The 25369-nt window shown below is 40.3% G+C and overlaps 1 protein-coding gene across 1 annotated transcript in view; it reads right to left on the reverse strand.

Annotated features, from left to right (window-relative positions):
* Positions 1–25369, reverse strand: part of abca4b (ATP-binding cassette, sub-family A (ABC1), member 4b) — a gene marked incomplete in the record, with an annotated part of 46405 nt that overhangs the window by 11283 nt on the left and 9753 nt on the right. The window contains 28 exon segments of the mRNA XM_014007493.1: positions 664–833; positions 915–989; positions 1057–1162; positions 1243–1275; positions 1432–1713; positions 1854–1952; positions 2062–2186; positions 2699–2850; positions 3084–3143; positions 3330–3384; positions 3515–3720; positions 5677–5782; positions 5931–6112; positions 6337–6474; positions 6558–6697; positions 6810–6941; positions 7078–7255; positions 8793–8999; positions 9404–9496; positions 9578–9782; positions 10774–10995; positions 11206–11428; positions 13003–13179; positions 13743–13948; positions 19199–19396; positions 21030–21146; positions 21763–21902; positions 22211–22448. Of these exon segments, the coding sequence (XP_013862947.1) occupies positions 664–833; positions 915–989; positions 1057–1162; positions 1243–1275; positions 1432–1713; positions 1854–1952; positions 2062–2186; positions 2699–2850; positions 3084–3143; positions 3330–3384; positions 3515–3720; positions 5677–5782; positions 5931–6112; positions 6337–6474; positions 6558–6697; positions 6810–6941; positions 7078–7255; positions 8793–8999; positions 9404–9496; positions 9578–9782; positions 10774–10995; positions 11206–11428; positions 13003–13179; positions 13743–13948; positions 19199–19396; positions 21030–21146; positions 21763–21902; positions 22211–22448 (4265 nt within the window).

A 25369-nucleotide genomic window follows, 5' to 3' on the forward strand; every position in this document is an offset into this window, starting at 1 on the left:
ACTTACTTACTTACTTACTTACTTACTTACTTACTTACTTACTTACTTACTTACTTACTGACTTCCTGACTTACTTACTTACTGACTTACTTAATGACTTACTGACTTACTTACTTAATGACTTACTTGCTTACTTACTTATTCATCCAATACAACCAAGTTCCTTGCTGCAGATGAGAAGCAAGTCTACAAACTTTATCGGCACAAAGACTGACTGAAAGCATGCAGCAGCGTGGAAATGACCACGGTAAGAGTCAGATTATGTTAAAACTTAAACCTTAAAAAAAACTTGACCGTATTTTGATCTGTTTGACATAAGAGGCAAAGCCATTATGTGACAGCAAAGCAGCTGTAATACTGCATAGCACATTATTTCCTAAAGGTTATACAGCTGTAAAATGATCATTATCACTCAGCTCTATATTTCAGACATGAGCAAATGTGACAAACTAAGAACTGCTGTCACAGCTACTTAGGCAATAATTTGATTTTTTAGGCTCTCATTAATTAATATTATAGACTAAATAAAATTCCAGACATCATGCCTTCTTGTATCTCACAAAGAAGCAAAAAAAATAAATCCTGTCCTGGTTGAACTGTTTTCTGAATTTCTACGTCAAACCCAAAAGCACAAACCATAGAGAAGGGTACACCATTACTCACACGGTGACTTCTGAAAGCTGCTCCTTTGTCAGATTCAGTGGGTGGTTGATGGCGGTGATCCCAAACTCAACAGGTCTGGCAGACGGAGGAAGGTGGGCTCGCAGGATTGCATTATTTGCCACATTCATGAAGGCTACCATGGAGTGCCAGCCTTTGTTATTATACCATACCTGACAACAGAAAGGTTCAATGAATTCTTTTAATCTGTAGCTAAACCTGACATCCATGCGAGATCTGCCCAAAAAACTCACCTTTACATTAAACTCACTCTCCATGTATCGCAAAAATGTACCAAACTCCCTCAGTGTAAGTCTGCTGAAGTGACCCTGTGAACAAATAGCATTAATAAAAACGCTCTAAAATCTGCACCAAATAATCCAAAAGCAGAATTACCCCTGTTATGTTGAGCATTCGTCCCAGTTGATAGAAAACACTCTGGACGTCTTGAAGGTTCAGGTCCAGGACAGGAAGTTGTCCACCAACCGAGAGACCACCGTACCTGATAACAGGGGAGTTTTACTCTCAGTGTGATCCTTTCACACATACAGTTACAGAAAACAGGAGAAACTAAACTGTTACCTTTGTTCGTTCACCCAGTATTTACTCTTCAAACTGTGAAATCAAAAGCATAACAGGTGAATAAGAAAACGTAGGAACAAAATTTCAACCATGTAAGAAACTTTAAATGGATTTGATTCACACTAATTTGTGTTTTTTCCTTCCTGTCCACCGGATTTGAACATCAATGTAAACAATGTTCCAACCTGCCTGGTTCTGATGAGGCTGGGATAAGTTTTGACCAGAAAGTCCGAGATGTTCCGGTCAGTCAGATCCAGCATGATGTCTCCCGTGGCCTCCACTCGCTGCCGGGGGGGCAGGCCCCCAGCGCCGATGGGACAGATGGGCATCATGGTGAGCTTCTTATCGGTGCTGCACTGGCAGGAAGGTGACGGGTTCCGCTGGTTCCACTCAGGACTCTGTAGGATGTTCAGGACCACAGAGGAGACGTCGGGCTGCTCCCACTCTGAGATGCTGGCGTTGCAGGGCATCCTGGAGCAAAAAGAAAATCAAAAAAACAACCCTTTCTCAGTTGACATGTTTCGATTGCGCCACTTTCTCGTGCATAGTGCAGAATTATCAATGTTTTGTGGAAACCAGAAAAGAAGGACAGCTATGGTTTCAACGCTCACCCTAACGGTTCTCCCTCCATGCATCGTGTGCCCAGGCCGGGCCAGGTTAACAACCGATCTATGAAGTGTTTCATTCTGGGGTCAGCTGGATGCTCGTTGCTAAAAATGATTTTTAAAAAAAAAGAAAATTAGATCCAGGTTGAACAAGCTGAAAAGTATTAAAAACCATAGAACCAGAATGACTGTAGTATTTGTTTGATGGTCCGACCTGAAGAAGGTGAACTGCTGCCCGTACATCCACGGGGTCAGAGTCAGGCTGGGGTATTCTCCAAACGGAGGAACAATCAGGGTGAAGATCAGAGATATGAAGACAAAACTGGCAGGAAGGACAATCTGAAACCACACAGTCACAACTTAAAATGGGAAAAAATATTTAAAAGTTTTAGGCAAAAATGAACAAAAGTCTGGTTTGCAACACCTCAGAAACTTCAGGATTAGAACTATACTTAGCACAAAAATTAAGTGTGTTTGGTAGATTATTTCTCTGTTCTAACAATGACTCTTGGTAATAAATCTTATAGCAGCACCTGGAGGTACCAGAAGCTCAAAACAAGAGTCAATAACAGCAAAATAAGCAGTTTGGCAGAAAAGATTCGGCAATGTTTTCATGTACGCAACTGACATACATCCAACTCTACGGCTCATCCCACAAACGCATGTTCCTTACAAATGTGGCACCATTTAAGACTTTCCAACAATATAAGATTTATTGTCAAAAAGCATTGTTATAACAAAGAAATAACCAACCAAGCACAAATTTACTTGCTTTTTTGTGCTGAGTTTATGTTTTGAACCTATGTGTCTTGTGGTACTACACCGCTTGTTATTGGTTTTAAAGCTGGTACCTGTGCCAGGAAGTCCTTCTGGCTCCTCATGGAGTGGTGGAATCTCTTCACCAGCAGAGCGTGGAACTGCTTCAGGGTCAGAGCGACACCTTTCACCTGCCTGGAGGCTTTTCCTGCACTGCTGTCAGGTGTGTGGTTCACGCCGTTTTGTTCTGTGAACAATAAGTACATACGGTGAGTGTGTGGGGGGGAAACAGAGTGTCCAGACAGAAACTTATAGCTGCCTTTAGCTGACTCGCTCATATCTGTCTGTTAAACCTCACATAAAAAGGAAAAACAACTTCAATTAATGAGATTTCCTCTGAATAAAGCAGATCTGCTCGATTCAAAAAGAGTGAAAGAAAATATTGTCTGAGTTCTGTTCAGTGACTCTTTCCTTTCTGACCTTCGTCTCCTCCTACACCAACTCTGCTGCCATTCTGTCTTCCCTGTAACATCCACTGCTCTGAAGGGAGGAGAAAACACAACACACACTACAGGGTTAGAACCACAGCACGTGCACAGGCTACAAGCTAGCTTTATGTGTCGATTATGGGCTGCACAATGATCAGTGTGAGGATTAGCGTAACATTAGAAGGAGCGAGCTTATGTCCAGGAAAAGGCCAAGCTGAATATCAGTGGTGGCATTTACCAGCAGTGGTGGCATTATTTGCTGCTTCTCCTTCTGCTGTGACCTTTAGGAATATCTGTTGGAAAAAAAAGAATAAAAATCTTCCTTAAACTTTGAAATTTTACATGTACGGAGCACTCAAAAAACAGATGTAGTAAGTTTAATTTAAAAAAACGCCCCTCAGCCCCGACCAGCGGTGAACCTACCTCCTCCAGTGACGTATCAGAGATGCCGAAGCTGCTCAGCCCCATGTCTGAGAGCGTCTCCTCCAGCTCCCGAAACAGGCTGGCATAGGCTCGATGCTTGAAGCCTTTGTTGGGCAGCAGGTAGGTCAGCTCCTGTCCGATGGTCTCGATCAGCTTCGCTTCAGGGACGTGATGGTGGATGAGTGTGGTGATGCTGTCCACGTCCCCTGGAGAAAGAAGACGTTACAGCTTTGGAAGCAAAGGTTTTCCATAATAATAAAAGGAAGAAAATGAGAGAGAAAAAAAACACTTGAAATGATTCAGGTGCTGAGATTCAGGAGTAAATCTGAGCTGGAAAAATCTTTGTGGTCCTGAATCTTAACAACTGTGTCCTCAGGCAGAGGAGGAAAGGAAACGTGGGTCAACATCAACTATTACATTTTAAATTTTGGGGAGGAAAAAAACAGCTTTTGCAACTCAGATAAAAGATTGCAGTAATGGGGATTCAAACAGGTGCAGATTAACTAATTTATCCTGACAGGTGTGTCAGGACAGGACAGGACAGGACAGGACAGGACAGGACAGGACAGGACAGGACAGGACAGGACAGGACAGGACAGGACAGGACAGGACAGGACAGGACAGGTCAGGACAGGACAGGACAGAATAGCAGTGAACAAATTATTTAGAAATTTTATGTCGATTAAATTTAATTTTCTTTTTTAAATCATTTAGCTTTTTCAACGCAAACTGGAAAGTATAAAAAAACTTTTCACTTTCCCATTTTTTTCTATAATATGTGACTCATCACATCGGAACGAGGATTAAGTCCAAAAGTAGAAGGTAGAGAAATTATAGGCAGGATTTTGATTTAAACGTGTGCAAAAATTGCATTTTGTCAAAATATAATGAATTCATGCCTTATCAGCATGTCATTTGAATGAACTGTCTGAAATATAATCCCAAAAAAATTTTTTGAAGGATTTTTTTGAGCAGTAACAACAAAGAAAAAAAACAGATTTTGAGGAAAAATGTCTTAAAAGTTGGAATTTTTCTCTGTGAGCTAGAAAGGTTTTTGTTTCTTTCCAAGTGGGTAATCTTAATCTACAAATACTGTTTGAGGTTTCCTCTTTATATTAACATCAAAAATTACTAAATTAATTTACATATTATTAGGATTCAGACCAAACTGTAATGTATTATTGTAACCAAGAAGACTAATTAAGTCAGCTGAGTCAGATGAGCTCATGATACCAGAAGGATCCAGCTCAAAATGTAGATTTTTAAAGCAGGAATCTGAAAATGTATTTAGGTCCTTTTGACCAAATTTGACTTAATCCTCATTTTAATATGATGGGTCACATATGTACATTTCAAGATGTAATCCATCCACATTTCATTGTTTTTAAGGCACAGCTGCCATCCTTTATTTTTATTCATTCTTAGCTAAAACGTAACAATTAAATAACAATTTGGTTAAGATTTCATCTTTATTCTTTTTCTATACAATTAAACTTTAATCCTTTTACTAGATAAACGGGTAACGCTTTCTTTTACGGTACCTTTATTACCCTTATTACCATGTAATTGCAAGGTAATAAAAATGTAACTAAATTGTAATTACTACCTTATTACCATGTAATTACGTGTAATTAGGATACAAAATAAAAACTACTGAGTAAAACTACCTTTAATGGGTAACTACAATCAAATTACTATTCAATAGTAACTCAACACTGTTTACAACCAAAATAATGCAACTAAATCTTGGAGTTAGTGGTTAATTGCAATAAAGTATAACTTTAAAATTGTCCAAATTACCTACTACTTATTTAGGTGTTGTAATACATTACCAGGCAAGTGCTACATTACTGCAGACAATTCATTACATAGTAAAATTGCACCCTAATTACCATGTCATTACATGGTAATAAGGTAGTAATTACATTTTAATTATTTTTATTAATTTGTAATTACATAGTAATAAGGGTACCGTTAAAGAAAGCATTACCGATAAACGCAAACCAAAAGTAAGCAAAAATACACACTAAATGAAAGTTTTGATCTAAATAATAATTTAGTTTTCAGTGAGACGACCAGAGACAACCTGAGAGCTGCAGAAGGAGTTGCTTTTCGACTTTCAGCACAAAGATAGGAAGTGAGCTCAGCAGACGTCCACCTACCATCCAGAACCCTGTCCAGCTGCTGCAGCTGGTTCTGAGACTGATCTTTGTATTTGGTGCAGATGGAGCAGGAACACGAGCAGTCTGAGGCGCAGTCGCATTCGTTCTGGACGGGAAACACAAGACGCTTTTTTGCTTTTTTGACACAAACTGCAGGAAAATAAAAACTTCTCCGGCAAATAAACCTCACAGCTTGGTTTTGTTTCATTTTATTTTACATTTATTTTATTTTTTGGTCCCATCTCTCCGTTCACCTCTCTCTTCCTGAGGTCCTTCATGCGGCGAACGAGCGTCAGATAGAAACCGACGCCGAAGCAGTTCTTGAGGAAGAGCGGGGAGCCGCAGCAGTACAGCTGTCCTTTGGAGATGATGGCGATGCGGTCGCTCAGCAGGTCGGCCTCGTCCATGTGGTGCGTGGACAGAATCACCGTGCGCCCTGGACAAGGATGACGCTTTTTATTAAAAACCACCCGTGTTAGAATAAAAACTCTGCTCGTTCACAAAGTTTTATACAACAACAGTTTTCTGTAGTTGATTAATTTTGATTTGATCAGATCTCTGCTTTATTTTGCTAATTCTGGACTCAAACGTCACGTTTTATAAGAACGATTTGATACGGTAAAACCTGAACCACGACTTTGCTGCGGAAGCATCTTTTACCAGTTCTGTATTTCAGCAGGAGGTCCCAAATGGATCTTCTAGAATACGGATCCACGCCCGAGGTCGGTTCATCCAGAATGACGACCTTCGCCCCGCCCACAAACGCCATGGCCACAGAGAGTTTCCTCTGCATGCCACCTGTGAGGCGCAGGAACACACGTGTTGGAATAAAACCGGGGCAAGTGACCCGTCTCCGCACACGCAAGGACGAGTTGGTTGACCTGAGAGGTTCTGAGCCTCCTCGTCTCTCTTGTGAGGCAGGCCCAGGTCCAGCAGCATGCTCTCCACCTCTAGCTCCGCCTCCTCTTGAGTCCGACCCTTCAGCAGCGAGTAGAACAGGATGTGCTCTTCCACCGTGAGGCTGGAAAACAATGGCAGCAGAAAAAACAAAAAAACAAAGTGTTAGTTCTGGTCCTTGTGCGAAATTTGTTTGTTTTTGTTGTTTTTGTCTAACTTAATGGATTTGAACTCACTGGTTGAAGAGAATGTTGTGCTGCGGACACATCCCCATGGACGTGCGGATGACGTCAATGTCTGTTTTAATGTTTTTCCCATTGATGAAGGCGGTGCCAGATGTGGGGGGGTACAGACCTGTCAAGATAGATCTGGACAAAAATGTATTTTTATTTTAAAAAGAGGTTTAAAATATAAGGTTGTTTTTAAGGGAGATCCTGATAAACCTGTTGGATAAAAGCTGTGCAGATATAAAATACTGAATATTAATTTTTTTACGGTGCTTACAGAGTTGTCGTTTTCCCCGCTCCGTTGTGCCCTAAAAAGGACGTGATCTGATTCTCGTAGAAGTTGATGCTGAGGCAGTTCACCGCTGGACGAGCACTTCTGTCAAACACTTTCACCAGATTCTGAATCTGAACCCCCAGAACCAGGTCCACAGGGTCGGGCTCAAAGAACAACTGGCCTGCAGTAAAAAAGAGGAACATGTGGATTTTTATTCTATAACACAAATTATTTATATTTATTAAAAATGATTATTTAGAATTCTATTTAAATTATACACTGCAAAATATATCCACCTAACCAAGTTTTAAAATCTTATATCCAGCCAAAAAGTCTTTTTGATCTTGTTTTGAGACTGATTTACTAAACAAGAACTGATTGTGTAAGAATAACGGAGTAAGAAAATTTTACTTGGTAAGATTCTTGAAATAAGAAAAAAAATTGTCAAATCAAGTATTTCAAGAATCTTACCAAGTAAAATTTTCTTACTCCATTGGCAGAAATTTTGACTTAATTTGAGTCAAAATTTCAGGCTAAATAGACAATCTTACACATTCTGAAAACAAGATTATTATTCTTACACAATCAGTTCTTGTTTAGTAAATCAGTCTCAAAACAAGATCAAAAAGACTTTTTGGCTGGATATAAGATTTTAAAACTTGGTTTGGTGGACAGTTTTTGCAGTGTAGTTTCACCAAGAAAAGTTTCTGATAAAAAAAGTATTTGCTAAACTTGGACTTTTTGTTTTATCTTTATAAGCTGAATATTTTCCACCTACATTTCTTTTTTAACAAAACCAACATTTTCAGTTTGACCTCGACAGCAGCTCCAGCTTCATATATATTTCACCGCCTGTAATGACTGATAAAACTGCAGCAGCACAGACTTGAAGGGTTTTTCTCTGGCTGACGCTGTTTCAAAAAGCATTGGTGCCACTTTATTTTAGAAGTCTGCGCAGTGTTTCCATGATCCACACACACACACACATATTTGGAAAGGTGAAGTGCTCAAAATGTGAAAATAGAGCTCTAAAGACACGCCCGATGCTAAGAAAGCTGCAGCAGAAAGAACAAGCAAACAGTGCATAAATTATCTTTATAAATAGTTGTGCAGGAACAGTATGGTTACTGTACCAATTCTGATGTTGTTGCAAAAAAAGAATCTGTTTTTTAATAAAGCTTACCTTGGTTTAAATAGAAAATAATTAGACACAAATAAGTAAATAAATGCACATTCCTCTATTAGTTCCTCTTTCCTCTCAGGTATGTTGTTTCACAAGCACAAAGGGCTCTTAATTACTCATTTAAAATATACAAGTGCTTCTAAATTCCATCTGAAATTATCAAGCTAGTATCTGATTATACATATAAATACTGATTTTTGTATACGTATATAGCTTGAAATAAAAGTATAAGCTTGAGCACTTGACATTTCAATGAAAATATTGTTGCTTCTGATTCTGTTTTTCTTTTTTAAACTGAACTAAACAGAACCAGAACACTCTCACTCCTGCTTCAAATAAGTCAAGATTTCAAACTGACTGCTCCTGTCTGACTAAGCCATCTCAAATAATGAATTATGTATTCATTTATTATTATTCCCAGTCACTAATATGAGTTTAACTCTTTCCTGATGATACAGCTGTGATGTAATTCCCTGTTTTACCACTAGATGTCACTAGAGTTATCCTTTCATGCATTTAGAGCTCTTCTCCTTACTTTCTGTTCCAGGATCCTGACCCTCCACTTCCTGGTTTGGACTCTCCTCTTGCAGCTTCAGCAGCTCCTTTTCCCGCTCCAGTTGATCCCTCTTACTTTGGTGTTTGCAGGTTTTCTTGCTGGCCGAACCGTTACAGGCGTACGTCTCTGGCGTAGTTCTGCTCTCAACATCCAACTCCTGGTTCCCTGGTTCTGGTTTCTTGGAATCTAGGAGAGACAAAAAAAGATACAAATTTTAAAAAAAATCAAATGTCTAATTAGGAATGTTAGAGGAGTTGATCTTTTTTATTATTTAAACATTTTATTAGTCCAAGATGACGCATTAAGGCTGAAAGCTCAATATTTGAAAGAGGATCAGGTTTTGCTGACTCTACTTATTTGTCTTTTCTTCAACTACCAGTTCAGTTTGAGCTCCAAGAGTCCACGGGGAAACAAAGAAGATTGCATTTTCTCTGGACTAAACCTGTTTCATGGCTTGTTTTGACCTTTAAAAATACGAGCTGCTCTGTATATTTAGCCCGTAGTACATATTAAACCCAAACTCAAGGGCTCCTCTGTCTGAAAGGACAAATTTGAAGTCATAAAGGTGCTCCTCAAGTCTGTTGACTAACCTTGATCAGACGTTTCTCTTAGTGAAGAGGTTGGTCTCTGCCAATATGAGGGCTGGAGCAGGAAGTAGACCGGCCGGCCGATGCCGTACTGTCCTGTGGAGTTAAGATTTGCTTTTAATGTTCAGTTTCTTTAACACAAAATCGATCACAATTGGAAACGTCGGCGGCAGAAACCTGGGAACACGTTGTCCAGGTACCAGGCCAGGATCGCGTAGAGGACAGCGTCGAACACCATCATGAGGATGGAGGTGAGGAAGGAGTAAGTGTCTTTTTCTAACGGGCTGGTCTGGATGTTGTTCCACTGCAGACCCAAACCCTGCTCCTCGTACCGCGACAGGTACTCGGTCCCGAAGCCAAAGGCCACCGGAGACAGTAAGCTCTAGGAATAACAAAGGCAGAAAGATGTTCAGTTTGTTTATGTTGGTCACTATAATTCAACATTTACTGTATACGTACATTTTATTTAAGATCTGCTTTTTGTTAGAGCTTGGAATAGATGTTGGGAAAGACTGTCAGCTACTACCACACCACACTTTATCTATAAAACAGACTGACAAACAGCCATTTTCATGATGGCTAACGCTAATTAGTTGCAGCAGCCATCTTAACCTCTTCAGCCCCAATGGTTTTCCTCAAAGCTTTATCCTGTGGGCCTATCCCTAACCTAAATAAAATAAAGTACTATAAAATAAAGTACACAAGTAAAAGGTAACATGATTGACTACACAGCTGTGATGTCAGAATGAAGCTCAGAGCTGATTGGCTGATTCTAATCAATCGTGTACCATGTATGGGTGGGACATGAGGGGCTTGCCACACATTTTGGACTCTGGAGAGTCTATAGATGAACCCAGCTGGTCAAAAGTGGTGTCAATCGAAAGAAGACAGTCAACTGAATCGTTTGAACAGTGTATTATGCCAATTCAAAGTCCCTGGTAGCGTAGGTCAGGCTATAAAGAGGCCAGAAATAACCACAAACTGGAAATGTGTCATGAGTGAGTCAGCATTTACAAACTCTACTTAAATAATCTTGGAATCAAAATAAAGCTAACGCTTGGGATATTTCATCAGAAGTGTATCAAATCAACAGAGAAAAAAAATTGCATGTGATAATTTTCCTTTTGCCTGAAGATTGTTTGCATTAAACCTTTTTAAAATTATAATAAATAAGGCTAAAAACTCTTGGAAACAATAAATTCACACGTGAACATCACCTGTGCAAAGATTTAAGCTGCTAAAATAAACTAGAGCAAAGTTACAGAGGATTTAGTAAAGAAATAAGTCAGTGTTTTGAAATATTTTGCAAACAGACACACGTCAATCATAGGATTATCTGCAAAAGGCCGGCGATAGGAAATGACTGAACGTACTGCTGCCAGTTTGATGTTGGTGGTGATGCGGTCCTGCCAGGCGAAACAAAGAATGTGTGGCAGATAGAGGGTGAAGTAGATGATTCCACTGCAGGCGGCTGCCAGGTTGGCCTTGTTGAAGAACACACTCATCAGGAAGCACTGCATGATGGTGGCCACGGTGAAAGTCAGCAGGAAGAAGAAGACGAGGAGCGGGTCGCTGTAATTCAGGACTTTCCCGCCCTGGATAACAGAACATGAGGATGTGACTAATGCTGAAGTGACTTTTATTGTTGTTGAATTGTTTATACACGAGAGGAAGTGAATGCCAGGTTTCAAATGTCTTCCACAAGAGGGAGCTATTACTCCCTACAACACAGCTTTTCACCTTCTTTCCAACCTTGAAATCTGGCTTTTTATTTCTTCGTGTTTTCCTTTTTTTTTTTCCCTCACCATTATGATGGCTGTCAGCAGGGCCGTGCTCGCAGTCATCATGATGAAGCTGTCGATGAACCAGGTGTACCAAATGACCCCGCTGTCGACCCCCATGGCTTTGAGGGTCTCTTTGAGGCGCAGCTCCTTCTCCAGCACGATGCTCTTCACGGTCATGGACACGGAGTAGATCCAGGCCAGCACCATGAACATGGGGAAGCAGCGGTTCAGGGTGATCATAAAGCTGCAGGGAAAGACGTGGGAAAACGAGGAGATATTCACAGAAATCAAAATAAACTGTCCTGAGGTGGGATCGGACCAGCTGAGGAGCCAATTACACCTTGAGCCACATCCACACACAGACAGCCCACGTTAAAAACACACGGGAATAGAAAGGAACTGTGGCACAAACGCTTATAACGGCACATACTCCTGTTTCTGATGGCCTTTACTCACCAGGGGTCAGACATGAAGTAGCTCAAATATGTGTTTTTCTAATCTTAATTACTTCTTTTATGCCCGAGTCTTACACTGATGTCATTTTTCTGTTCAGTCGTGATGAAGTTAAACCTCTCCGGGCACCAAAACACCGTAGGTTGCTTCAGTGCCAATAATTATGCACCTTTTACTGCAGATTTCACTTCCCATTTAGTCTGATTAAACACTACGACGTGTCATTTTTTGTGTTCAACAACATAATATATGCATCGTGTCTTTTTTGGTTTGACAGTAGAAGAGGACCTCCTCTGATATTGTCTTTTTTGCACGTTTTTTTTTTCTGTTTTGACTGAATGTTAAAGGGGCAATATTATGTGTTTCTCAGACATTCATTTAAATACTATACCATAATAAAGTATCTATGTCACCTTTAACTGTTATTAAAATGCTGTTTTATGTTTAAATAGAAAATAAACTTATCTTCTCATCACTTCCTCTTCTAAACGCCTTGAAATTGGCCTCTGTCTCTTTAAAAACCACCTTCTGCTTCTGTCTCGCCCATTTCGGTGCGGGGGGTGTCGCGCTCGTGGGTGCTATGACGCAGTTTACTTGGCATCTGAAAATACATTTCCTCAAAGGTATTTTTAATCTGAAAAGAGCTTCACTGAGTGAGAAGTAATGTTGAGACGTTTAAGTTTCACTTTCACTTTCACCCGAGAGCCTGCAGGAGTCATGGGTGGGGTGTGTGGGGAGTGGGGGAGGGGAATGTGCTCCGCCATGAGGAAGTTCAGCTTAAAGACTCGTCCCAGGGGCGTTTCTGGTCCCAAAAGGCGTTTCTGGTCGCCACCTGTYGTTTTGCTCCTCAGCATGGCTTCCTAAAAACGCTGCAGAATTTCTCAAACATGCATGAATGAGTCAGAGCAAGGCTTTGGGCATGTTTTTTATGAGGTATAACATTATAACATGATATAAAACTCAAAAAAGTTGACTTAACATGATGTTGTCCCTTTAAGGAATCAGTCATTTACGCACAATTTGGGGTTAGGCTTAGATCTGCATCGGTCTAAAATTGCAGCAAACAGCTACACGCCTCAAAAAGGTATTTAAAAGAAAGAATAAAATGAGGGTCATCTTTGCCTAAGAACTCAAAGCTGAAAAAAGTCAACCTAAAAAGAATGTCTTGTTTTCAGCGGCAGTAAAAACGAAAAGTTTTCCCGCTATCTTGTTTCCTGCTGCTTCATTTGTTCAGCTGGGTCACTAAAGACTACTTAGCATTCAGTGGTGTCTTATCTACTGTAAATAAACTCCAATTAAAAGGAATCCGTTCACGATAGCTGAGGAAACTCGTTTGTGCCCGAGCCGAACCACCGGTAAACTCACAGGTCGTCCACGTAACACGGATACGGCATCTGCTGGACGTAGACCCCGAGTGGTCGATCGTTGCTTGTGTGGAGTTTTAGGATCCCGTGTTCAATCATGTCCTGCAGGTAAGCAAAGCCGCCCCAGATGTATCGCTGGTCCTCCACGGGATCCGCTCTGGGACCAGGATCCCAGTACCTGAATCAGAACCAAGAAAGCAGAGGATAAAAGTGATTGGATCTTCCAGGGTTAGGGTTAGGGGTTAACCTAGCCTAAGACTGTGTTTTTTTCTGTTTATTGCTGTTTAAAACAATCCTAACCTTAAACTTCACCCAAGTATTTGAGACAAATAAAAACGATCATCAATCCAAAGGCTCTTAAGCCACATGTTTTGTACGTTGCCTTTATTTAAGCGGATAAGACTGAGTCAGAGCTCGTTTACAATCTGATTATTCAGTTGTAGAGAGGCAGGACTCCCACTGGGTCCATTACAGCCTGCTGGTCTGCTGTAAACAGCAGAAAGTGGCTGCACACACCAGGAGCTATTGGTAAAACGTCAGCTCAGGAATGAGATATAAAGAAATGCATGGAAGTGGTGCTGATGGGAGGATCGAGGAGCAACAATAACAATGTTGGTTTATTTGTCGGCTGATCCTTTCTGCGAACTCCCAGGGAGGATTTGGCAGCTGTTGCCCCTCCTGACACAACCTGGGCTGCTGCCTCATGTCTTTTTCAAATCTTTAATGCAGCTCTTTACTGACCTGTCTTTGATTTTGTTGGTCCGCTCCACCGCATCGATGTCCATCCGGATCTTGTACTTGGTGTGCCGGGGGACAGTTGAGGTCCAGGGGTACATGTCCATGAAGACCACGCCGGCCCAAAACTTGTTCTCCTCTAGCAAGTGCAAGGCCTGATGGATCATCTGGGCCTCATCCGTGTAGGCCACAAACTTATCCAGACTAACGCACTGCAAACAGACACGTGGAGGACACAGAGCTGAGGGTTTGACAGCTTTGCTTCCAAACAGGCTGTTGTGTTGGGAGGGCAAACATTTATCCTTTCTATGTTTTTTTTATTCCTTTCTTTGTTTTATTCCCTTTAGCTTTGCAAAGCAATGAATGCCGTAATGACATTTTTGCCCTTGTAATCTACAGTAATTACTCTAGATTGAAGCAATCAGTAGACTTTCATCTAATCATTACGGCTTTCAGTCGAGGCAGTTTAAAAAAATCATCTAATTAAGATAAAGTCATTTCACAACCTTACAATTTTTTTTTATTATTTCACTTGGATGCAGCTCTCTTAAATCAATGACGGTCTGGAAATCATGGCTAATTACCATCCAATGTGTTTCTGCAGCGTTTGGCATGCAGAGCATAATGTATCCTCTTACTTTTTCTCAGCAGTCACCTCATCAATAAACACACAGGTGACCCAGATTCAGTGGCAGCTATACACCATGTTTAACAAATGCTGTGCTATATGCTCCCCTTCCCCACCTCCTTGTTGTTCCTGCCTACAGTCTGCTAAAAGATCATCTTAGCTTCATTTCTCCAAAGAGCTCACCGTATCTTCACTACAAAGCTACGTGTTGCCTCACAGAGTCTGAGCCTGTTTTTTGCCTGAGAATATTTTTTTTTCTTTACCAACTGAAGAGTGTTGCAGTTTTTGTGTGTGTTCCTGATGAGCTCTTCTACTGTAGAAGTCTCCTTTCAGCTCAAATATGCTCCTACATTTTGACTTTCCTAGTGATTTATCAGGAAATAAAGAAGAAATGCTTTTTATTTTTATTTTTTTGTCAGCCTGTGAAAATAGAGGCATTAAGTAAGAAGTGGGTATTCATTTTTCTGCCTTTTTCACTCTGAAATAAAACTGAAGGTCCTTTTTTTTATCGCAGCAAATAAAACCAAAACTGGTAAAAACCTAATATTTTTCACATATAAATGGGTTCTTGTATTGTTTGTTTTGTCTTAAAAGCTTCAGCTTTTTTGCTGAAAACACTTTTAACAGCATTAGTAAAACAATCAATGCAGAGTTTTATTCGTGTGCCATATCTTTATTTTTAATTTCTTTATGAAACTTTACATTTTTATTTTCCCACCTGCGCCCGGAGCTTCGGCTAAATTTGGGTCTTTCTCACCACAACATATAACTCTAACTCTGCGCGACAAGCTCAGGAAACTGAGCTGGCACCAAAGAAAGAATACAAAATAAATGAGCTGTCCTGACAGCATTGTGCGTTTTCCGCACAAGTGTTTCTCTCCAGAGTTAGCGTGCGCCACTTTGTTCGGGTGGCAGAGGAAAACACAAAACCCTGTTAAAACTAGAGAATTAGAATTTCCTGCACAGCAAAAAATGCCAGTGTTAATTTTAACACCAACAAAGTGTCTAAATGTGTCCACACTCGCTGGTGTTAAAATAACATTTATGAACGTGTTCAAATTTAACACTCATTTTTTTTGTCAATTTAACACCAACCTGTGTTTAATATTCAACAATACTGGGTGTCATATTAACATTTCAACAGTGTTAAAATACAGTTTAAAAGTATCAACAGTGTGTGATTATTAACAAAGGAAATTGTGGTGTTTGAAAGGTTAACAGACACCACAAGGTGTCAACACACCATCAAACTCTTTGGAGTGTTGCATTAACACTTAATGTGTGTTAAAGAGTCACTCTTAACACACCAGGACATACCTCTCACTCATGGTGTCGATTTTGGCCAATAACGTAAACTTAAAGTTGAACAACTTGATCAAACTGAACAAGAAAACTAACCAGAAAAACTAATTTTTACTCTCATGAATGTTTTTAATAGTCATAAACATGCAAAAACATCATTTCTGCAAGATTTCTCAGCAAGGAATGCTGGGTAAATACTGGTCTGTCTGGCATGAGGTGGAAGAGGGCGGGGCTTTTCAGAAAACTTCTTTCAACACTGCACGGTGTTGTATAGCTACACTGTTGAGTGTTGTATAAGACTTAACTGTGGGCGGAGCTTATTTAACACTGTCCAGTGTTGAGACAACACTGAGGAAATCAACACTGTGAATTAACACCAACACTGGGTGTGAGTGTACTCAGAAAGTGTTAAAATAACACTAGGGGCTGTTAAATCAACACCCAAAAGTTTAACACTCCTGTTTTTGCTGTGTGCGAAAATGCAGGGTGAACGCTTAACGCTGAAAGATTTTTTTCCTAGAGCTGCTGAAGAAGCGGAAACTGTTTCGTAGCAAAACTGTTGGTGTGAGTTCAATTTGAACAGCTGACTTTTGCTGAAAGAAGGAAAACAAAAGTAGACAGCAGCAGAAAGGAGTTGTAATTACCAGACAGAGGGGGAACAGAGAGTAAAGAAGCTCACGTTGGCAGAAAAAGAGAGAAAAGGAGTACAAAAAGTTTCACTTTGTTGTAAAACAGTAAAAGCAGCTAAAATTAGCAGCAAATGGCTCAAAGGTAGCTGAAAGGCTGAAATTAGCACCAAAATGCAGAAGTTTGCTGAATGAAGCATAAGAAGCTGAAATTATCACAAAAAAGTGAATTTAGATCAGAGGTACCCAAAGTGGGGTACATGGGCCAAAATTGGCCCACCAAGCCATTTGATTTAACCCACTAGTTGTCTTGATGACTAAGTTGTAATCTCCTGTCGTCCTATAGAAACACAGTATTTTCACCTGCAGTGATTTCATCTACTGGCTCAGACTGTGAGGGACTATAGTGCTGATAGTTTCCACTCATGGGACTGACTTTAGCTTTGAATTATATAAAGATTAAACATGAAATATGAATAACTACAAAACAAAACATTTCGATTAGATTTAAGCACAGGTGTAGATTTTCACACATTATAAGACCATAAATTGCCAATTTACAAAATGTCCCATGAGCCTTTGCTGCCTGAGTGTACATCAAGCTTTTACCAAGTGCACAAGCTAAAAAATAAATGAATAAATAAAAAGTATGAGCCACCACACTGGCTGCTAGCTTAATCATTAAAAATAAAAGGACTTTACTTAAAAAGTATGTATTATATTGTTAAATTTAGCCCACAGCCCTCAGACAGATTTTCATTTTGGTCCTCTCAAGATAATGTTTGGACATCCCTGATTTGGATGGGAAAAAAGCTGAAAATAGCTACAAAGCAGCTAAAATGGCAGAAAACAGCTGAAATGAGCAGAAATAATCGAAAAGAAGCATAAAAAGGTACAATTAGCAGAAATAAGCTGATAGACGCCTAAAGATGTTTCAAACAGCAAAACAGCTGAAAGGAGAACAAAAGAAGCTAAAATTAGCAGAAAAAAAGAAGTTGAAGAAGGCTGAAATTAGCAAAAGAAATTGAAAAAAATGCAGAGCAAAAGGTGAAAAATCCAGTAAAAGTTTTATGAACATTTTGAAGTCTTTAAAGATGCTTCACTCATCAATAAGAAACAAAATGGCAGAAAAAGTATAAAGTGCTGAAATACCAGAAGCACCTGTGGCATCACTATGTTTACATGCTCAAAATTCTTTGATCGGAGTGAAATGTATTTGGATTAAATAATCCGAATGTATCGTTTAGATGGGCCCAATCTGATTATGATGAGTGTTTACATGCACCAGGCTTTTATTCAGAATAGAAGCACTGATATGCACAGTTGCTAACTTTCCCTAAAAAAAAACACAGAAAAAAAGTTTTACTTTCATGATGAACATGAACAAACAGCTTCTGAGCTCAGAATGGACCTGCGACAGGTTGTAATAATGGTGGACACATTACTGCGCTCTCTGGTTCAGCTACGAGTGACATGCAGACTTTCTTTTTTTTCTGCAAAGCGGCGCAGGCTGTGTGTCTTCCTTCTTTATTAAATGAGAAAACGGGAGGAAAAGTTCTGTCTGCTGGAAACCGCTGGATGAAAGTCAGCAGACGTGCGCAGTCAGGTCAGTTTTCCACAATCAGAATAAGATGATCAGATTAAGTGTTTACATGCACACTGTTCGGATTATCAATCGGCATAAACCACCTCTCTCGTTCCAATTACAAATTCATTTGGATCGAGCTGAATCGGGTCAGAGAAATCCGAATGGGGTGTTTAAATGACACATTTTTATTCTGAATGGCTGTTTAATCTGATTACTTATGTCCATGTAAACGTAGCTAATGAGCTGAACGATTTGACACATGAATTGTCAAAACAGCTCAAAAATTGTTGAACGAGTTAAACGCTGAAAAACGTGCAGAATGCTTGATAAGCATTCACACAAAAATGGAACAAAACACATACAGTAGATGTAACCGTCACACAATGCTGCCTACAAAACATGCAGAAGATCCTTTCATGCACACACACACACACACACACACACACACACACACACACACACACACACACACACACACANGTATACATACACACACACATACATATACACACACACACACACACACACACACACACACACACACACACACACACACACACACGCACATTTATCCAGAGCTTCACTCTCCTGCAGTCACCATGTCTAATGCTTCTTTTCACATTACTGTACGAAACACTGAATGCACTCGCAGAGAGCACTCATTCATCTTTAGGGGAACATACATTCAGGAAACAATGATGCTCACTCAGAGATGGGCTGAGGAGAGAGAGCCTCCTGGATGTTTGTGTTGGGCTAGGCCTTCACTAACTGCAGCTCCAACACTGGCTGACAGCTACATCTAATTGACTCAACTAATCGGGTTTGTTTGCAAGAATCTGAAGGATCCTGGTGCTGAACTTGGCAACAAAAGACAAACTGAGACTCCAGCATCGATGGGGTGCTTTCCAAATCTCACAATCCTCGGCCTCCTTTTAGAGGGGAAAGGGAAGTGTGAGCGATTTGTCCCCTTTTACAACGAGGCGCTCGGCTTTGTTTTCAGCGCCGAGTCGTCCACCGAACCAGCTCTGAGCTCACGAGGAGCCGTGACTCATTCCCGCCTACTCTCCACTTCATCACCGGCTCCACAAAGGAGGCGAGGGAGGGAGGCGACAGCGCACTTGTTCTCGCCACCTTTCAACCTGACGGACGAGGGAGAAGCTATAAAGCTGCACTGAGTGGTCTCATCTGTCTCAAAAGGCCGAGCTGCAATCTGCAGGGCGCAGGCCCGGCTGACTGACACATCTGTCTGCATGAAGGACAACGTTTGTTTAAGCACTGCAGGGGGGGGGGGGGGGGTCACAGGTGACGGCTTCCTTACCTCCCCGTATTGGTTGAGCATGCGGACAGTCTGGTCCGTGACGTTAAAAATGTTCCTCCAGTCAAAGTTGGGCATTCCCGCCTCCCTCTGGTCATCTGGTCCGTTGTGCAGAAAGTTAAGGATATGGTTGGTGGTGAGGTCCGTGTCAGCCAAACTGTTGTCCATGAAATGCATCACTGTTGGGTTCCGCAGCGTGTCCTGCAAACACGTCCCTTAATATTAGCAGTTTTTATGGATAAGTACCTCAGATTTCTGAGCAGAAATAATTGATTTATAAATAGTTTTTTTTGTTTTTAACTTGGTAAAAAAAATTTTTTTTTAAAAAAAAAAGAGAATTTTTTTTTTTTTTTTTTTTTAAAGAACAAGTATGACCAAAAATTTAAAACAGCTTTACTGAACTTGACACTTTTTTTTTCAAGTTTGTTAAATAAAACAAAGCTGTGGGAACTGGGGGTGCTGTGGGTGTTACAGCACCTCAATGCGCATGACAACAATTAAAGGCTGTGTCCAAATTCAGAGGCTTGGTCCTCCGAAGGCCGGATTTGTCACAGCGCCATGCCGGAGGCTGTCCAAATTCAGAGACTACGACAAATTCATTTTTTTGTTTTTTCTTCGATTTGAGGGACGGGTCCGATGGATCCCTCTCACCCACCATATCCCATAATGCATTGCGGGCCAAGTGGAGATTTGTTTTACCTGCTCGTAATGGAGGACGAAGCAAGAGAAAGTGTTAAATAAACATCTGGCGGTATAAAAATTAAAACTTTCAAACCTTTGTGTCGTTAACGCTTTTGTCATTAGTATAGAAATGTTTTTAATATTATTCTTGTCAGAAATCAAACAAGCTGGTAAATGTGCCCCTACAGCGGGTCCAGTAGCTCAAATATTGCCTTTAAGCAAACAAAGCAAAAGACGGACATTTTTTTCCGGTCTTCTCGGTCGACCAAGGACCTGGCCCACCTAGACCGGGTAGGCCAGACCCTTCAAAGGACCCAGTCCCTGAATTTGGACACAGCCTAAAAGTCGACGACAAAGAAATAAAGGGATGGACGAATCAGTAAATAAATTAAAAATAGCACAGTGTTAAAATCAAATTATATTTTTATGCTACTGAATTAAAAAGGGTAAGTTAAGTTGTTGTTTTTTACACAGCTAACTCTACATAAAATGTGTTTCCACTACTATGGCATGAAAAGTTAATTTTTTTATCTTTTTCTTTTGTTTGCTACATCCTGGCCAGTGTTGTATAAAGTACCTCAAAGTGACACTTAAAGAGTAAAAGTACAAGAATCTTACCATAGAATTACTTTGGTAAAAGTTAAAGTCTCCTCTAAGAATATAAGGACTTATTCGATTCTATTTTTTTATTTACATATGTCTGGTATGTACTGCTGGAGTGTGATGTGATTTGTGTCACATAGCTGTGATGGATCATACAAACCAACAGTCAGAATGGTGTGTATTTATATTTCTGATCCAACCACAGTTAAATTCCCTCTTACTGAGATGTGCCATATATCTGAAAGGGTTTTTAATTTTTGTAAAACCTAACAAGCTGAATAAAATAGGAGTAACAACTTTTTACTTCATTACTTCATTACTTCCATTTTATTTAAACTGTAAGGAGTAGAAAGTCCAAATATTTGTGTGAAAATATAAAGAGTAAAATGTTGGCCGAAAAATAATTACTCAAGTAAAATACAGAAAACCTAATTTTCTACCAAGTATAACTTTGTTATTTTACAACTCTCCCCCCTAGCATTTAGTGCTATTGTAGTGAAATAATGTGAGGTAGTGAGGGAAATTGTGTGTGTCGTGTGCAGTTTCGTACCCTGATCATGTTCATCTGAACGCTGCGGTGGAAGAAAGCCCAGAGCTGAGGTCCCACCTCCTCCCAGGCCTTGGCCATGTTCTGGAGCCTCTCCACCTCCTCAAATGTAGTGTTGGCCTGGAAAAGAAAACACACCCATGTGAAAGATGACAAGGTTTTTTAATTAGTACACAAAAAAAACAAAGCTAGTGGTGTGTCCTGTACTAATAACGGGTCACATACAATGCTAAAGTGGCCATTCAAGAGCAATAGTGGGTTGTTTAATGGTTCACACACAGACAGGCAATTACATAAATGCCCACCTTTCATGTTGGTGGGCAAGAATAAAGAAGAAACTTGACCGTGTCTGAAACTAATTCAGTTTAAATCACACGGACAACAAGAGTCACAGAAGAGCTTTAGGTTTTAAGTTTCACTACAGCAGCTCATCTCAAGAGTTAAATGTGTTACGTGCAAAAACACATTTCATCTGACAGATCTATTTGTCCTTCAGCTGCAGCACCCACACATTTTATTTATTGTTCAATCTGTTCCTCCTTCTCTCCCCTCGCCCTGTTAAACCTTTAACCTCCATCTCTGTGCTCTCCTCTACGCCGGGAGTCCGCTCATTTCAAAGAGGGGTGGAGGTTTGAGCACACATACGCAGGGATTGGAAATGCATTGTAAAAAAGTAAATAATAATAATAATAATGGAGAAAGTGAGAGGTGAAGTCTGGAGGTGGGGGGTATTTACACTCTTTAATATCTTGCGGGCGGCCGGGGAGTCGGGCGTGTACAGGATCTTTCCCATCAGCAGGGGTTTGACTGAATTCCACACAATCTTTGTGACGGGGTTGGACTCCAGGGCCTGCATCAGGGAATTGCAAAAGGGAGCTGAGGGTTGAGAAAAAAAAAACAAAAATGCACAATAAAGCAGGATGTAGAAGGAATTAGAGTAAATATATTTGAATAAACTCATAATGAAACCATATAAATGTGCAAAAAAAACCTTTTAGCTATAAATAAATCTTTTGCTTTTATATGTAGAAAGCTTTAAGTCTAAACGTATGGGAAGGTCTTTGTAAAAGTGCTCATGAACAAGAGCAAATATGGTTAGCATCATAACTAGCCTGTAATATAATGTAATTGAATTGCTGTAGCTTGTTTAGCCTGTTGGCGCAGCTCAGGACTGCTTTACTTACTGACGGTGTCGTCATAGACGTAGTTGTGACTCTTGCTGCCATTGACCCCCAGAAACACCTTATAGTTGTTGTCCTCGTACCAGTTGAAGGACAGGACCCTGGACCCCCCTCCCTCTGGGTATCCGCAGAACAGGTTGGACACACTGGACATCAGCTGGGTGAAGGAGGAAGGACCTCCGGCTCGGAACAAAGAGGACACCACCTTCAGGAGCTCCTTTGAACTCTCCCGTTTCATCAGCTGCGAGATAAAAGAAAAAAAAAAGTTGGGTTTTTGTCAGGATTCTTTTTGAGCCGATTGTGTGAACGCTGACACCTGTGAGGCTTTTAGCTACCCTTCTGCTGTTTTTAGATTTTAGTTTGCCTTTTGTTTATTTAGCCTTGAATCGTTTTGCTGGCTTTTTATCACAAGCAGCTACAATTTTTGCAACTTTTAGCTTCAGCTACTTTGACCTGCTGGAAATTCTGACACTTCAAGCTTTTCTATTGCTATTTGTAGCTTTTACCTACTATTCTGCTACTTTCGGCTTTTAACTTTTAGTTTTTAGCTAGCCTTCTATTACCTTTAGCTTGCTTTTTGACACTTTTAGCTCAATTTGCTACTTTCAGCTTTGAGCTAGCATTTTGCTACTATTTGTAGCTTTAGCTTTCAGCTAGGATTTTTCCCGCTTTTATCTATTTTTAGTTATTAGCGACCTTTAGCTTGCCTTTTGATGCTTATAGCTGGATTTGCTATTTTTATTTTAAGCTACTGTTTTGTTGCTTTAGCTTTCAGCTAGTTTTAGCCACTTTTAGCTACTGTTATTGCTACTTCAGCTTTCAGCCACAGTTTTGCTATTTTTAACTAGCATTTAACTGTGTTTTAGTTTGTAACTAGCAGTTAGCTTCTTTTTGCTTTTAGCTATTATTTTGAGCCTTCCAGGTTTTTGCTAGTATTTAGCTTTTTTTAGCTTTAACAACTCAATTTCAGCGGTCATTCAGTTTTCACCATGCAGTTTCACAAAATAACGCATTTATTTTGCTCCAGTTTTTTTTTTTTCTTTTTTACTTTTAAGCTTGAGCTAGAGACGTTCTGAGCTATTTTAACAATCCTGACTAAAATATGTTAGTTTGTCAACCCAACAGCAACACTTGTGGTCATCATTGTTGCTCAGTAAGAGCAAACATTGTCCATCCTTCAGCCTCTGCAGCCGGATAAATAAAAGTCAGGTATTCCAGGGGAGACTAAACAATTAGTTTCAAGCTGTTTGACCTTCATCAGGTGATTATATACAAGGTAAGAATATTTACATTCTTCATATTCCAGTTTGTGTTCTGCGAATTTCAGAATGTAAACGATCACATGAAAACAATAGTTAGAAAGATAAGCAAACATGTTGGACAGACGCCTCTCCTCGCATGATGAGGACATTTGCAGGGCGGGTTAAATATCCTCCTATTGACCGGACAAAAATAACTTCATGCGTGTGCATTTCTCCCAGCGTCACTTCCTCATTGTGAGGAGGAGGACACGCTGGTGAAAGGACAACATTCATCCAGATATTCAAGAAATTTAAAACTGGAGTTGCAATTTTCAGACATTAAATGGGGGCGAAGTTCTTCCAGGTGTTCTTACATTTATTTAGTCATCCAGGTCAGAACCAGCATTAAACCAGATGTTGTCGCTGCTGAAATCAACCACCTCTTCAAATCAAAGTTGTCCATGTGAGTGAGTTCAAACAAGCTGCAACACAGCCCTAATTTCAGCCTCACTCCCACTGTCTTCATTTTTCCAACTTTGTATGTCTCCCACACACACACACACACACACACACACACACACACACACACACACACACACACACACACACACACACACACACACACACACACACACAGAGACAACATACCTACCCGCAGTGAGCTGAAAAGAAGGAGAGGTGGGTAATGAGAATGTTTAACTCGCCTTTCCGTCACTCCGGTGACACAAAAGGTCCCACCTACAGGATGTGTCACCTCAAAGGAATGTCCCTTTTTCCTCTCATACTTCTCTCTCTGAAGGCCTCCTGCCCCTCTCTCTGTCACCCCTGACCAAAGTGTCAATGGGACACCCCCCACCCCTGCCCCCCCGCCCCCCAGGCACACAAGGTGAACGTGCCGAAGCGCACATCTCATTGAAGGTGGAATAAGTTTATTTTTAAGTCCTGCGGCAAAAGCTCCTTCGGCACCTCGTCTCGTGTTTAAGTTTTAGACAATCCTAGCATATTTTTTTGGCAAATTAGGTTTTCACTGAAAGGCAGCGTTCCTTTTTTGAAACGAAGACACTCATTTAGTCGAACAGGTGGTAGAGCCTGATTCAGAAGCAGAAAATCCCGTGGAGCTGCAAATGACAAGAGTTTTGTATCACAAACTCAAAAAGAGAAACTAAAATAAAATCAACAATGCGCGCATCAATTAAAAAAACGAACAGTCGTACGATTTCAGCTCATTTTGCAAAATGTTTGCCTTTTATTTTGTTATTTTTAACCTTCTTAAAAGCTTTATTATTGAGTTTTTTCTAGGAATAGTTCAGATCTACTGAAGTGGGCAGTATTTTACCTGTTGTAGATGACGCTTTAAAGGCCTGAACTTGGAGAAAAAGAGCTCGTTATGAACAAACTGATGAGCTAATAGTTAGCTTTAGCTGGGCTAAGATCACAATGAATAGCTGCTGTTTAAATCTAACTATAATTCCAAGTGTTCAACAAGCTTTCTACAACAGATACAGTATGATGCTGATTGTTCATAACCTTTCCACAAACTGCCATTTCAAAAGATCTGAAAGGTCTCCTTAAAAATCATTCTTTCAACTACTTGAAAAGGCAACTTGAAAAAAAGTTTCAAATTGTGCTAAATTTCATTCGATTTTCCATTTCTGTTGCATCACCTTCAATGACAAACTATTGGTATCTTATTTCTTTTCTTTTGCAAATTTTGTTTAATTATGTGCACATGCAAACGTGTCACACGTCAGAGTTTTACAAAGACCCATCAGTGACCCACATGAGCCCCACGACTCAGCCTCCTCTGTGGCCAATCCTAAAACACAGAGCAGCGGAAAAGGCGAGTTTCCTGCAGGTCTAAAAATACTCGTGCTTCTGCAAGGGTCCGAGAAGAAGAGAGAGAAAAGCTTTTGGGTGGGTG

This window comes from Austrofundulus limnaeus, unplaced genomic scaffold, assembly GCF_001266775.1.
Source record: "Austrofundulus limnaeus strain Quisiro unplaced genomic scaffold, Austrofundulus_limnaeus-1.0 Scaffold42, whole genome shotgun sequence".
Taxonomy (NCBI): Eukaryota; Metazoa; Chordata; class Actinopteri; order Cyprinodontiformes; family Rivulidae; genus Austrofundulus; species Austrofundulus limnaeus.